The sequence below is a fragment of the Gopherus flavomarginatus genome, chromosome 4 (assembly GCF_025201925.1).
Source record: "Gopherus flavomarginatus isolate rGopFla2 chromosome 4, rGopFla2.mat.asm, whole genome shotgun sequence".
NCBI classification, from domain to species: domain Eukaryota; kingdom Metazoa; phylum Chordata; order Testudines; family Testudinidae; genus Gopherus; species Gopherus flavomarginatus.
In genome coordinates this window covers 168,676,010-168,692,270 of record NC_066620.1, presented here as the reverse complement: position 1 = coordinate 168,692,270, position 16,261 = coordinate 168,676,010, and the positions used below count along the sequence as shown (strand labels likewise).

Below are 16,261 nucleotides of genomic sequence, written 5' to 3'. Positions count from 1 at the left end.
AGCTGCAAGAGATTTTGTTCACAAACCGAACAGCAAAAGGCCTGTCTTTGTTCTCATCAAAAAAGTAAACCAATCACATTGACAAAAAGCCACCGTAAACAAAAAAACTGTATTTAACGGATTAACAGTTTTGGAATCCCTACCATCAAGTCTTCAGGTTTTTTTTCATCAAAATTTAGGTTATATATTTGTTGTTAGCAAGAGTTGCATTACTATTATTGTTAATTTTAGTTCTGTTTATTACCTTCAGGGTTATGTCTTGTAAAATAATTTTGTTGCCACTAGTTAATGTTAATTAGTTGTTTTAATAGCCTATATGCCTATTTGTTATGGTTTGGTAGGTTTACTTTTTTAACTATCAGTAACTTAATAACTGAGAATATTTAACATTACTCTTGCATACTCAAAATTACAGAGTTACTATTAGTGTTACCTGTTTAACGTTTAGTCATCCTTTGAGTCCTGCGACATATTTCCTTAATAATCATCAGCCATCAAGTCTGATAGTCTCAAAAGAAATATCAGCCCTCTAAACTGCCTTCAAGGGCGGTGATATTTAGCACTGAAAATTACAAATAAAGTTTTTGAAGTTGAATAGCAATAACTGGGCAGTGACACTGATGATTTGTTTGTCAAGACAGATTGTTATATACTATGCAAATGCAGTCAACGCACTCCTCTGAGTGAAAACAAGTATGTGAATCTATGCAATGCTCACATGTTGAATGGGATATTTAATGTGCGGGGAAACTCAAAGGTTGAAGAACTAGCATTTAGACAGTCTAACAGTGGTAAGTGGTAATCTTACCTCTTTAAACTCCATTACACTCTCACGAGAGACATGCTAATACAAACAAGTCAATCAGAGTTTGTGTTTAGCAAGATCAAGCTTAGAGGATAGTTTAAAATCCATTTATTGTTCTAAAGCAATTTTTTCCATTAACATGTTATACATTAGTGGTTACTAACCATGATTCATGTAACAGTTTAGTTTGTTAACTTTTAAATTATTTAACAACCATAAGTTATTAATACAACTTTTAAAGTCTTACACAAAATTCTTAAAACAAGCTTGGGTTCATTTTTGTAATTTTTATATATAAAACATTTTAGGCATCTCTTGAAAAAGAAATAAAGCAGGCATTTAAAGCTAGAAAACAAGTAATTCCAAATTTAGTTTGTTACAAAAGGTTTCAGCTTTATTGACAAATTATGGCAAACATATTTGACAAAATTATGGTTTCCTATTTAGAGAAGCTTACACATGGAACTTTATGTGATTTTTTTTTAACAAATACAGGTTAAAACACTGAACAAATTCAGTTAGCTACATACATAAAGTAGCTGCTTGTTTTCAACCCCATTAAAACAGCATTTAAAATTAAATTTACAAACTTAATATCGAACATCTTCATCTAACTAACATATATTAAAAAAGACAGGTTAAAACATCTTATCTATATCTTGATTACTGTCTGGTTCAAAATAAAAAATCATATTACAGTCTTCTAGCAACCCTAAACAAAAACTCAACCTTAGCTAGTATGTAGAGAGACTCAAGATCTGTAACAGCATCATGCTTTCTTTTTTCTTAAGTTACACACAACAATGAACAACAACCAAGAGAACATCATCCTTCAAATGGTTTATAGACAATGCTTGCCAAAGTTATTTTTTTAAGTCCGTGTTATAAAATAATACTAATGTTAATGTCACTCCAACGTTATAGGAAATACAAGTAGTACACAGGGTAATCATGAGCAGTAATCCCTAGGATAGAAAAGAAATGGACTATTACTTGTCTTGTTGCTGTTTATGTGGAGACCACAGGCTATTAATTGTCTTTGAGTTGAGGTCACAGATGAGGAGGACCTTCAATATCTACCATAGGGGTGTTCCCTGTAACCCCCTCGGGCTGACCTTGGAGGTGGTGCCTTTAGGCTGGAACGGGTTGTGGCCCATTCTTCTTGTGCTAAAAACAGAAGAAGAGAACATTTTTTGTAAAAGACTAAATCTGAAAGTGCAAAAAGATATCAGTGACAGTGATTGTCAAAGATCCAAAGGATCCTGGTTGTGTGTTTAGCAAACACAAACTGATGGTGGCTTTATCATCCATTGCTTTGTCCTTCCTAAAATCTTAAGAAGGTTTGACTGTCTGCTTACAGAATTTGCAGTAAAGATTAGCATATCTCATTCCTTCACTTTCAGCAGAGCGTGAATATCCAGTTTACTGGTAATGCAGTCAGCTTTGGAAAAAACACAGCATTAGTGTACCAGCTCAGAACGTATTCTATACAGAGCTTCTAACATCCCAAGCTAAAGCACCAAAGGGAATAATATTTTCTGCCGCTGCTATGTTAACAAGATTAGGAGTTGAATCATAATTGAAATACATTTGATTTTCCACTTCCATTTTGGACCGAAAAGAGGGAAATGAAATAACGGAAGGAACAATATCCGGAAATGAGGCAAGTACATTAAGTGAAGAAGTATTACTGTGGGTGGCAGCATTCCCATCAACTTCTGAATGAATTTTGTTTTCATGACCGAAGCACTGAGAAAGAACTAAGTTAATATGCTTAATGCTGGCAGACTGGTACGTGGATTGTGTTGGTCTATTATTATAAATCAGATGTGTATGGAAGTTAGCTCTCCTAAGGCAGCAGACATGAAAATGAGAGCACAAGAGGACAGAAAAGAGGTGTGTTCCAATGATTAAAGAACTAACCTAGGACTCAAAACCAGGAGCTCTAATCCCAAATCTCACACTCAGCAATTCAGCTAAGTTAAATGCTGGCACCTCCATGTGGTGGATGTCAAGAGCAGGTACTGCATAGGGCATGGGTACGGTAAAACGGACTGGCAAATGATTTCAAGGTGGCATTCTTTAAAGGAGTGGAGAAATGGGGTTCAGGGCTCCCATGACTGGTCAACTCTCCTCCAGTATACCTTCCCCTTAGCCCACAAACAGGGGGAAGTATTGAGGTCTAAGCAGCAGATTGCCTGGGACCTCAATGGGAAAGGAGGAGGGCTGACAGAACCCTTGAGTATATGGAAATGATGACAGAATTACCTGAACTGTAAAATTTTGTCTGCCGAGTATTCCCAGATATTTAAGGATGAGGTTGTGGCCTTCCACATCCTTAAAACCACATCCAGTGCCTCCTATATTTCTTCCGATACAGCTGGTCAAAAGAGGGCTTTTTGCTGGCACAGCGTTAGGTATAAATACCCACCTTGCTCTTTCCGTTACCTGTGGCAGAGGGGATAAGTCTTCCCTCCAACCGAGTTTGGCTGAACTGCTTCCTGCCTCTTCCTTGAAGCAAATTCCCTCTCTGGGGAGGAAGGGGTCTTAAAGGGAGCAACAACCCCTTTTCTTCTAATCTGCTGGCCATGCCACCGTTGCAATTCCCCTTTTCTGTCAAGCTGGACAAAGGGTTCCACCAGCTCTAAAACCTTAACATTTACAACACTGTGCTATCTGAGATACAAAAGTTGTGGCTTGTAAGGAAATATAGCAGTATCCTGGAAACCACAGGGTGGCTAATGTAGACTTTTTTACTTATGATCATTGTGCTGATATTACATATATATTGTGAAGATTAAAATTTGTACTATTATAAGTGCTAGGAATTCTTGTGTTTGTTTAGGGGGGAAATTTGATTTTTTAACTTGATTAAGAAAAAGGACACTTGGAAAGAAAAGGCTGGGAAGAAGTTTGAAAGGAGAGTTTACAGTGGTTGAAAGGAAGCCAAAGGAAAAGATGGGTTGACATAACCAAGAAAAAGCTTTGAGAGCACAATAAAAAGCAGGGGGAAACGGTAAATTGCAAAGAGTGGCGAAGTCTGGTATAGTTGTCTTAAAATTATTAATTGAGTGGTAACTCAAAATATATGCCCTTTACCCTAGCCTAAAGTGAGAGTACCTTTCTCCGCTTACAAGATGGGCAATGTAATGGTACAAATTGGACTATTCAATTTCATAAATTTTGACAGGGACCTGAAAATTATTTAATCTGCTTAGATTTAAAATTTAACTACTTCCATCTTTACAAATGTACATGCTTTATTTTTCATGTATTCAGTATTATGCAAAATGCGTCTCCCTAAGAAGGCAGCCATTTAAAATGGATTTCCCTGGTCAAGACTGACAGTGCACAAACTAATAGGATGATTCCCTGATTCTTCAGTTGACCTGTCCTGTTAGGTGGATTGGAGACATGTAGAGCACTGCCGAGTTCTCCAGACTCAGTGTGGCAGGTGATGCTCACTTTCCCAGGATATAAGTGAGGTGTGAATGGCCCCTTTAGGCACATATATCTACTGTGTGGTGCTGAGCAATACTAAGAGGGGGACCCTAGCACCAGCAAAGCCTGGAGGGAAGGTGTGGGCTGGTGTTTCCTTTATTTTGTTAACTTGTTAAAAAAAATAACACCAAGAAGGGGGTGAGTTGTGAAGCAACACACATTTGTTAGCTGTTTTGTATCAGGGTGGAACAATATGTACATAATTGTACTCTGTTGTGTAATATTCTAATTTAATTCCTAACAAGCTCAGTGGATCCATTCTTAAACTTTGTGGGACCCAAAAGGCAGCGGTGAGGGGAATCTAACAATTTCTTTTTTACCCTCTTTCCTCCACTTCTAGAAGGGGGAGATCGGGATATGAGATGTCAAGTCAGTGCCTGGCCACAGGACTCACCAAACATGAGTTGCCATGTTGTGCATGTATTCTTTGTGCCTTAAGCCTGCCCTGAGCATTAAAGAATATGTAGTCATTTTGTTTCTTTTTCTTTAAAAATCACCAAAACATGAGACTAAAACTTTCTATAGAAAGGAAGATACATACATACATTCTATAGAAAGGAAGATAACATTATAAAGGAAGATTAAAAAATCAAGAGGATATTAATAATAATTTTCCGGAAAGATAGCCATATTGCCTGAAATTTAGCCTGCTGTTTGATTTATGGAATGATACTCTGAATTAAATGTAAAGTAAAACTTTAAAATCTTCACTTCCATTTAGAAATGTCACAACTTTTCTTTTTTTAAACCAGGTTGGTTAGAGCGGAAGGGAAAGCACCTTCTAGAACAGTTGGAGAGTTGAGGTAATGGTCCCATATTTCAACTGGCTTCAGGGGCTGTGGAACACTTGCTGAAGCTGTCTCCTCCATTCTTTCCTTTGATAGTTTACTTATGCATTTTATTTACGAAGAAGATAAAGTGACAAAGAATCGAGTGAAACTAACATGTACAGAGAGTTCCATTCTGCCCTATGTCTTAAAAAATCCTGCATCAATTAAAAAAAAATTGGGAAAAGTAGTTGTATCTTTGCCTGCTCTCAGGCCAGCAACATTTATACAGTAAAACGCTCTTTTTCTTTGAAAAATCTTTTTTGCACATCTGGTGAGTCCAAGGTACAAATAGGTGCTTTCAGCAGATATGGTCAGTGTGTCAACCATACATAAAACCATATATAGGATAAGCTCGAGTGTGATTATGTCTACTCTTCACAGCACAGTACCTCCTTCTGTCTGCTGAATCCATAATATGCTTTCTATTCATTCCTTTACATTGCATAACATAGAGTGGCACAGTAATCAGAGTGAGGGAGGTGCGAGAAATAAGTAATTTTGAACTGAAACTCTGTGGTACAAAAGGCTTAGTCAACATGTGTATGATGTGTGTGTTCATGTTGCTAAACTGTGACTTGGCCACCACTCCTACACAGGTGAATAAGGGCCCATTTTACGTCTCTAGATCCTTGGGCATGGGAGTGCAAGACAAGAGGGATGGTACATGCCCACTTACTCCGTAGTCAATGGGAAGGGGCTGAATCTTGGCTTCATCCTCCTAATGAATTGGACAGAGTTGTGAGTATTGTAATTTACTGCTGATTAGAGCTCTGCAGGAACCAAAAGGACCATTTTGTAGAAAATTCTGCAATTTTGAAATATGTTTTCATTTTGAACTGTAACAAAAACATGGAATTTTGAAACTGCCTGGAAATGAATCAAAATATTTTGTTCCAATAAAATTGAAACACTTTGTTCCAGTTTCAATTTGAATATAAAACACAATAAAATTCTAAAATACCATTTAGAACCCAAAATTGAAACATTCCATTCTGGTAAAGTCAAACCAAAACATTTTATGGCATGCTTCATTTCAATTTGCTTTTGAAAATTGAATTTTATTGAAATTGACGAATTGATGTGGAAAGTTTTGATTTTGATGAGACAGCATTTTCTGACAGAATAACATTCAACCAACTCTACTGTTGGGCAGGCCAGCAGCACATTACCACCCTACTGGAAAAAGGAGAAAGCAGAGAAGGAATTGTGCCTCAAAGGGGTGTGTATGAATCAAAAAGCCTCCTGGGACTATTCCTTGGTTGGTGCTTGAAGTCACAGTCTAGTTAGCATGATTTTAAAATGTGTCTGAAACCAACAGAGCTACTTGCATGATTTGGCCCCACATTGTCCCACTTTGTATGTGGATGAGAGCAGTATCAAGACCTACAAGTTCATTCTGCCTGAAAACTATATCAGCTATAGAAAATTAGGAAAGTCTAAAAAGAAAAGTGTCATACAAAGTTTCTTTTTTAACAAGAACACATATGGGATGACATTATAAAAGGGAAGAATGATAATTATTTCTGTTAAGTGTTTGATATTTTCAGTATTAACAAGTCAACATATTAACTGCTTATTCATGTAACGTAAAATGCAACTGTCTGAAGAGGGCAACTCCACTGAAGTCAAGTGGATTGTCCCACTTTCACCAGGGATGATTTTGGCCCTGCAATAACAGAATGTAGATGTGGAAAAATCTAATAGATCTTCAACTTCACTCCTCTGCAAGGGCGGCTTACAGCCCTTTGGATAAGGAAATCTATTCCTGTTTTAAAGATCACCTTGTATAAAAAAAGATCAGCTTTAGGAAATGTACACGATCTAATACTCATGTAAATGAACTACTACATATCTTCTAGACTATAAATTGTCCTAACTTCTGTTTTAAAAAGAAAAACAATTCCTGAAGTTCAGAAAAGAATGCTTTGTAGTCATCTGTCTTTGAAGTTTGATATGCAGAGCCTATTGTAGCGATCACTTGCTTTCTTTTTAAAATTCTAAAAATATAAAAATGATATTTCATAAAATATTCCACTCAAAACATATGTGACAACTATTGTTGTGCTTTTATTTTGCTAGGGACCACAAGCATTTCTGAAACATGAATCCAGTCTCTCATAAAAAGTCAGGTTACTCATCATTTTCACAGCTGATTAATCAGAAAATCTAATCATGGCAGAGATACTGCAATCACAAAGGTAAATTATATTTCAAAGTACCCAGAAGGAGCAATAATATGTAAAACTCTTTAGCTTGTCCTAACTAAGCGATAATATTTTTATTTTTAAAACATCATTGATGTATGTGGTTAGTAAGTGAATAATTGGATAGCTCTAGAGTAAATATGTAGGCAACACAATTTGTAACGAAAATACAAACACAAAAGGTATGGAAACAAAAGTGAAGATATAAAAGATGCCTTCTTATGAAAAAGAAATAAAAAAAATACAGTACTAACGTATATCACATAGTCTATCTATTCTTTCAGAAGGAATGGCTTAGACTTCTGTTGCACTTCCCATCCCTTCCTCCCCCTGAAATGTTCAGAATGTTCTTTTGTGGATTATCAAGGTTTTTATGGTCGCACAAAACCAAAGTTTACTGTGGAAAGCTATCACCTGGAGGCCTGAGGAAGTGGCAGACAATATGATATAAACCTAAATCCTCAGGTCTCTTACACCCGGAGGGGAATAGTTTCCCATATACTGAATTTAAAAGTACAGACTCTACAGTTTGTTTCATTATACCCTTTGAAAATGGTATTTTGCTCTAAATGTGCTGCAGCTTCAATTACCCTTTGCTGAAGTGTGAGTGCATTTCCAGGGAACCCATGGGGAGATGTAAGATTTAGATGAAAAAAAGGAGAAGCAATTTATTTATATAAATAAAAATGACTAAAATAACAACAGGCACAGTAAGTGCTCAACACAAAGACAAAATAATAACATTTGCCCACATCAGGTTCTCTCCAATACCCTCATATAGAAGAGAAATCTACAGTCCTTCAGCCAGAGTTCACATAGTATAAATATGACATTGCATCACTCAGCTTATTTTTACTGGCAAACATTGTTCCTAGAGTAATGCTCTGCTGCTTTCTGTACCCACATCCGATTTTGGGAAAAGAGGAAGTCCTAATTTGCAGCCTGTGGCTCCCTGCTCCATATCAGATCACATCTTCTCACGGCAATCAAGAGTTAGTTCTTTGCCTTCTACCTCCTTAAGGGAATATAGCTGATTTTTACCAGCCCACATGGAGGGGGAAGTCATCCTTACCCTAAGATACAGGAGGAGCTCAGCTAGGGCCTATATATCTTTAAAAAGTATGATGCCCATTTTTCTTGCCCAAAATAATGAAATGCGCTGAGCACATCTTAGTTGTACCCTATTGACAGCAATACCCAGTAGCAAGCTCAGAGTTGTATGTGTTAAGAGAGCATGTCCTTGGGAAATAGTAGCTAGCAACTGCTCTTGGTACGCCATCAGAGGCTTCCCAGTTGGACCGAGAGTGTCAGATTGTAGCCATTCCTGATGCTACAGACAACATTTCTATGCAAATCACACAAGGGATCTGGAAGTAGAAGCCTAAACCTTCACCTTGGAAATCACTTGAGCTCCAGTAGCTGTTAGTAGTTTCTTTCTTGAGGAAAGAGGTAGACATTAGGGGGCAACATTACACACATTTTCTGATCCACATTATGCCCATACATTTCAAAATGACATTCTCAGCCACTAGTAGACCTTCAGCAGCAATACCAGCAACCATCTTGGAGACAAACAAAGGAATGAACCTCTCAGTTTAACTCTGGACCTGAAAACCTAGAGGGGGAGAAGAACAGGCAAACCATCTAATCAATAGTCTTGCCGGTGCAGCACTGTTCTCTGTTGTAGATTGTAAGGTCTGTAAGGCAAGGACTGTCATTTTCCATATAGTTGTGCAGCACGCAGCATAATGGAGCTCCTCTCTGGTTGGCCTCTGTGCGCTATTATAATAAAAATGAAATAAATTTACCAGTGTTTTGTGCATTGGGAGATTATTTTGCAGGTGCCTACATCTGAGGATCAGAAAGAGTTTCCCAATGTGCAGCCTAAATTTTCCCTTTGTTAATTTCATCCATAACTCCAAGCTTTACCATTTTTTACTTTCCACAGGACTCTCACACCAGAAAGCACTATGTGTGGTAATATCCCTAAGATGGAACCAAAACAGACTCCTATTTATTTATATATTTTCACCATCAGTGAGAACCACCCTAAGTGATTTGTTCCTCTATATCAGAGGTGGGCAACCTGTGGCCCACAGGCCACATGCTGCCTGTTGGGTAATCTGCTGTCGGGCTGCAAGACAGCTTGTTTACACTGACTGTTCACAGGCATGGCTGCTCGCAGTTCCCAGGGGCCACGGCTGACTGTTCTCTGTTCGCCGTTCTCTCTCTCACTGTCTTGCGACCTGCCAGTGGATTATCCTGACGGGCCGCATGCGGACCCCGGGCCACAGGTTGCCCACCACTGCTCTATATGAACATGTGTCCTTCCCCTCCATACCTCATTCTAGGGTTTTTTTTCCTCTCTCCCCTCCCTTCAGTCCAATCCAAATGCCTTTCTTTTTTCTGTCCTTCAGAGACACAACAGGTAAATCCCACTGCATGGAGAACAGCACCTTTTCTCTCAATCAAGTTAATCCACGTAACACCCCATGAGATATGCTTTATCTCCAGTTTACAGATGGGGAACAGGAAACAGAGAGGTGCTATGCCTTGCTGTAAATCAAACAGTGAGTTAGGAGGAGATTTAGCATTAAAACTCACTCATTCCTGACTCCTGGTTCTGAGCTCATTTCACTAGACGATAGTTCCTCTTGCAGTGTTTCCCAAGTGGTGTACTAAATGCTGAATACATTTTAATATCACACCTACATGAGCACTAAATGTGTTTCAGATCAGAGTTAATGCAATGAGGTTTCTTTATCATAGGTCACTGTGATTGTCTCATTTAATGGCTAGCAAATCAAGAGCTTTGTGTTTGTCACTGTCATAAATGGATAGTTAAGAGTTAATAGAACAGAAGTACTTCATATCTCTTTTGCTTGTAAAGGGTTAACAAGATCAGTGAGCCTGGCTGTCACCTGACCAGAGGACCAATCAGGGGACAGGATACTTTCAAATCTTGAGAGAGGGAAGTTTTTGTGTGTGCTGTTAGGATTTGGTTGTTCTCTCTGGGTTCTGAGAGTGACTAGACGTGCAACCAGGTTTCTCTCCAATCTCTCTGATACAGTCTCTTATATGTCCAGAATAGTAAGTACTAGGTAGATAAAGCGAGTTAGGCTTATGTTTGTTTTCTTTATTTGCAAATGTGTATTTGGCTGGAAGGAGTTCAAATTTGTATTTTGCTGAAAGGATTTTAATTTGTACTTGTATACTTAGGCTGGGAGGGTATTCTCAGTGTCTATAGCTGAAAGACCCTGTACCTATTCCATTTAAAATTTACAAAGATAATTTTTACTGTTTTTCTCTCTTTAATTAAAAGTTTCTTGTTTAAGAACTTGATTGTTTTTTTATTCTGGTGTGAGACCCCAGGGGACTGGGTCTGGATCCACCAGGGAATTGGTGGGGAGCAAGGAGGGAAGGGGGAGAGAGAGGCTAATTTCTCTCTGTGTTAGGATTACTGTCTCTCTCAGGGAGAGTCTGGGAGGGGGAGAGAGAAGGAGGGGGGAAGGTGGATTTTCCTCTCTGTTTAAGATTCAAGGAGTTTGAATCACAGTGATCTTTCAGGGTAACCCAGGGAGGGGAAGCCTGGGAGAGGCAACGGTGGGGGAAAGGGTTTACTTTCCTTGTGTTAAGATCCAGAGGGTCTGGGTCTTGGGGTTCCCCGGGCAAGGTGTTGGAGGGACTAGAGTGTACCAGGCACTGGAATTCCTGGTTGGTGGCTGCGCTACAGGTTCTAAGCTGGTAATTAAGCTTAGAGGAATTCATGCTGGTATCCCATCTTTTGGACGCTAAGGTTCAGAGTGGGGAATTATACCATGACAGTCACCTAGGAAGGCAATAGGCATAAGAACTTGTGTCAGTAAAATAGATTGTGATCAGCAATCTGAGGATGTGAAACACACACACAATTATGACTGAGCAATGAGACAAAGGTACTAGCTCAGTCTCAAATGAATCAAACCTAATCTAATTTCTGTGATCTAATTTCAGTGCCTGCTCCAAGAAACTGGCAACCAGCCAAAGGTAGAAACACCAGTTAGTCAACAAGCAAGTGTGCAGTGGTCTTTCATGTGGGTCAGTGGCAAAATAACAAACACGGCATGTTCTGTATGAAAAGCACAGCATACTGTGCAGGTCACCTATAAAGGTAAGAGGGCACAAAATAGATCAGTTATCTTCTATCTACACTAAGCTTCATACAGCATTTCAGTTAGGCTGAGTCCATAGTATTTCACCAGTTGCATATGTAAGTTTTGCCTTTCTTTCCCTCTTGGTTTGCACTCAGACCTATGCTCAATGTCCTACATTTCCATGACCTTCCTTCTGGCCAAGAAACCACTGCTCTCAAATTAGATGGGGGCCTCTTCCTTTCAGCTCGAGTCTCTGCAGTACTAACACTTTTCATTTTATTTTTCTGTAGTTTTTCTTTTAAATCCACGTAAAAGGAAGTTATTAACAACTGAGGTTCACACTACAGTTACATCTATGTTTTGAGGAGTGTGAAACTGCTCTGTTCAAGGTACTATAGAGCAATTCTATATCATGGAGCAATTCCCATCCACCCTCCTTTATGACAGTAAGTGATTTTAAAGCAACAAAATATTTCTGAGTGTTAAGAAAAACAAGCTGACCCACCATGTTGCCATTTTTCAAGGTCCCACAAGGAACCTCAAATTTAAATTATTGATTTCACTATCAAAAATAAAAATAATGCCTGTGAAATGCCAGAAAAATCTGCATATTTCCATGTACTAGTAGCTTGAAATATTTGAGCAATTTTGGTAAAATATTCTACTTTGATTACATTGATTCATCCAGACCCAGGAAGGGGCAAAGATTTTCTTCTGATGGGCTCCATACTAAGCATTGTTGTTTTCTGTACATGATACTACATCACTTCCTGCACAGAACTGCACAGCTTCCTGAACAGACAGATTCTGTAACTGACAACAGCCTGGCGTTAGGTAGCTCAGGTAGGGATTGTGCCTCAAAAGACACAGTGTGCTGGGGGAGAATGCACAATGTCTCTCTGAATGGTGCAGCCAACTCTGTGGACCCTAACTAGCTCTGCTGGCCATGGCATTGCCGTGGTCTCTCACCCACCATGTCTCATTTAGGGTAGATCAGGCACTAAGGCATCAGTTCCTACATTTCCTGGGGCATAGGAATTGTGATTGTTCTTGTATTGGCATGGTTGGATGCATTTGAGGGAAATGCTTTTGCATTCCTGCCAACTCTGTGCATTTGCACAAGGACCAGAGTGCACCTAACCCCACTGTGGAGACCCCCTGAACAGGGCTGGCTCCAGGCACCAGCCGACCAAGCATGTGCTTGGGGCGGCACCTTGGGGTGGGGAGGTGCTCGTTTTGGTTTTTTTTGGTTCAGCGGGGCAGGGCTGGAGGGTTTTTTTTTTGTGTTTCCGCCGGGCGGTGCTCGCAGGGAGGAGCATGTTTCAGCAGCACAGTGCTTGGGGGGTGGGGGCAGGAGCTTGGGCGGCGGCTTCGGGCAGTGTGGCGCTCGGGGGGGGCGGGGGTTTGGGTGGCGCAGCGCTCGGGGGCTTGGGCGGCGCGGCGCTGTGGGGGCTTCAGCAGTGTGGCGCTCGGGGGTTCGGGGGTTTGGGTGGCGTGGCACTCGGGGGTGGTGGCTTCGGGCAGTGCGGCGCTGGGGTGGGGGTTCGCAGCGCTCCCGGGGTTGTGTGTCTTACGGCGGGGCAGTGCTCTTTTTTTTTGCTTGGGGCAGCAAAAAAGTTAGAGCCGGCCCTGATTTTGAATGGACCATTCTGATTCATAAAGGTCAGTTTTTATTATTACAATTGCATGGTAGTACAACTGAAAATGAGACCCTTTTTGTGATTTCCTTACTGTAATAAAAAGGCATTTTCTAACAACAATAATGGCTTTATCTAATTAATTTTATGTTCAGATTTATTAAAAAAAGAATGCTAAAATAATACTTTATGGAACAGGGAGCTCAGAAGCAGAATACTGAAGTGACTTATTTCTCCCACAGCTTTCACATACTCACCTGCCTAGCTGCATCCCTGATCTGTTCTCTTTTTAATATCTTCTTTTCTATGGGAGCCCAGAAATGCTGCTACTTCTGGGAAGGAACAAGTTGCAGTTACCACTACAGAACGTGAAAGCTGTATCTGAAGCCAGATCTACTGGAATCGAGGGTTTTGATTCCAGCCCTTTCACATGTGTTCTGGTACATAGTAAATTCCAAAGTGAGGGGTAATTTGACTTGAAGGCCATATAGCACTCAGCAGAGAGGCCAGCATGATCTCCATGACAGAATCACAAAGATAGGTGTCTGAAAAGGTAATGTGAGACAGGGGAGGCAGAAAACTTGGGGACATGTTTTGAGGATCACAAGGAGAGATATGCTATTGAAGGACAGTGTGGAAGTATATACTGGAGGGGGTGAATAGAAAACTTACAGAGTTGAGGTTATGGAACAGAAGAATAGAGCTAGTCAGAGATGTTGCAGTGGGAGGGAAGGGACAGGAGAAGAGAAGAGTGAGCCTGAAATCTTTCTACAGTACAGATAAACTATGGAGAGGTATCTAAACTTCTGAGTGCTCATGTGATCCTTACACATGAGTGCTCTAAATTTTTTGAGGTTTGCACATCAACAAACTGCCTAAAAACAGAGAGAGTTTGCATGGCAAGATATTATTACTTCTCCATGGCTCACCACTCCAGCCTTCCTGAGACAAGTTAAGCTACAGCAGTGTGAGTCCTAGTCTGATGGACCTGGTAAGATTTGTTGGACCAGGCCTCCCACCTGGTGGATTGAAGGAGAATTGGTCTGGATAGCAGAGTAACAAGATTCATTTTTCAGGTGACTTTGCCTGGAAGCCTTCCCTATTCCCTGCCTGGGTGAAGAGCTGGGAAAGGCTGAGAGAGTAGAGAAACAGGGGAAGCCTTCTGGGCAATATTTCCTGACAAAGGAAGCTTGTCGCTAAGCTACAAGGGCATCTTCTCCATTTGAGGAACCTCAAGGTTCACCAGAGGACAGCCTTGCTCCAACACATCGTAAAAGTTCAATCAAAGACGAACTTCTGCTGCTACAGGTTTGGATGTCCAAGGGAGGCTGGGGCAGAGGGAAGAGCATAGATAAAAGGAAACACAGAAAAAGGATGAGGGTCTGGCAAGAGCTATAGCCAGAGAACCAAAAAGGCAGGCAGGGGAGCATGGCTAGGGACACGCACAGGCTGAAGAGCTGAACAGTGGGACCAGACTATTAGCAGGGAGTCCTGGGAAGCCCTTGTTCCCCTTGGTTGCTGGCAACTCCTGCCCATCCTGATTCCATAACTTCCTGCACCATTGCCCAGCCTTTCTCCTCAGTCCCACCACTCAAGTCAGTTCCTCCCTCCTTGTCCCCAAATCTCCATCCTGTTCTAATTTTCAGCTGCGATATTATCAATGCCACTAAAAGTCAGTGTTTAAAAGTTGAATGGAGGAAAGGAGACAGAGAGCATAAATGGAAGACACTGATAGGTCCAGGGGGAAGGGGCATGGAAGAGGGGTTGCAGAAGACAGAGGGAATGGAGACCACAAAGGCAACAAAAGAATGGGATGGCAGCTTGAGGGGTTTGGAAAGGGTCAAAGGAGGAAGCATAGAGGAGAATGCAGGATTTAAGGGATAAGGCTGTGAGCTACAGAAGATGAACAGGATTTCAGAATTGGGGGGGAGGGTACATGCTACAGGGATAAGAGGGAAATACATTTCATTTTATTGATTTATGAAAAAAAATAAGGAAATTCCCCAACATACGACTTTCTTAACTGAGAATTGAGGTTGCTGAAGGAATTTCTTATTAATAAAATTTCTAAAAATCACCAGATGAGATCATCTTAATAGCCACACCTCTCAACTCACATACATTACCAACCACACATCCCAATATAAAACAAGATTCTTCACCCCTACACAATCCCCTTTGCACTTCATGTCTATAATAGGTCATTACTACCTAGAGGAAAATCTGAGGTGAGGTGAGAATTAAGGTTGTGTATCTGATTGTGTGTGGTTTTCAGAAACTGAATATGCATACTGTGGGTAGCACGATAGAAATGTAAGAGAGTCTGCTATCATGCGGAGGAGTCTGAGTGTATTTTGGCATAAGGCATGTGTATTGCATTGGATGTGACTATTAATGTTATTTTAACTTGTGATTTTCTTGATTTTTAGTGATTACATTGATAGGAAATGCATTTGATCAATTATATGAATGAGTTAATGATGTTTTCCTGTGGGAATGTGTATGAATTCATGAGCAGAGCCCTTTAAATTAAACTGGATACTTCTTTCAGTTTGCTGTAAATTTAGTGTGAATCAATATTTGGACCCCACTATTAATGGGAAACTCAAGTTAATTGTCATTATTGCTAGCTGCCAGCATCCTTGGTTTGTGATCAATTGACAATTAAGTATTAGTATTTCAGTACTGTTAGTGAAAATTCACATTGCCTCTTACCCATTATGTTCACTGGTTTTTAAATAAATTTCCTGTATCTACTAGAGACATTGTTTCATTTATATATCAGCTCAGACACATGGTTAGGGATGATTTTGTGGTGAGTTGCAAGTATACTAGGCAGGAGAGGTATATTTTAGATCTATTGTTTCATTGCATGACTTATATTCAGAAATTTGATTTTAGTCTTGCTGGACAGTACACCTGAAAATAAGCCTTAGGTTCTTTAAATTAACCCTTATGATTTTGTGACTCAGGCTCCTATTATTAGCTGCTAAAATGCAATCCTCAAATGTATCTATGTGTCTAAGTACCTCTGAGGATCTCAGGCTAAGTATGTACTCCCATAGCAAAGGGAAAATTATTTAAATAAAATTGTTGTTTTTATTTTGCTATTTAGTACCAAAGCAAGCTTAGATGCATAGGACTTGCCATA

General features: G+C 40.0%; 1 protein-coding gene across 3 annotated transcripts in view; it reads right to left on the bottom strand.

Annotated features, from left to right (window-relative positions):
* The window catches only part of KHDRBS2 (KH RNA binding domain containing, signal transduction associated 2), a 694,643-nt gene that overhangs the window by 46,313 nt on the left and 632,069 nt on the right, over positions 1-16,261 (bottom strand). For 2 of the 3 annotated variants that reach the window (XR_007774032.1, XR_007774033.1), the window contains one exon: positions 1,799-1,972. Coding sequence is in view for 1 of the 3 variants with exons in the window: in XM_050950940.1 (XP_050806897.1) it covers positions 1,875-1,972 (98 nt within the window). In the remaining 2 variants the exon portion in view is untranslated. Of the gene's footprint in view, positions 1-1,101; positions 1,973-16,261 lie in introns of those variants that run through there. The other variant, XM_050950940.1, reaches the window with a different exon arrangement.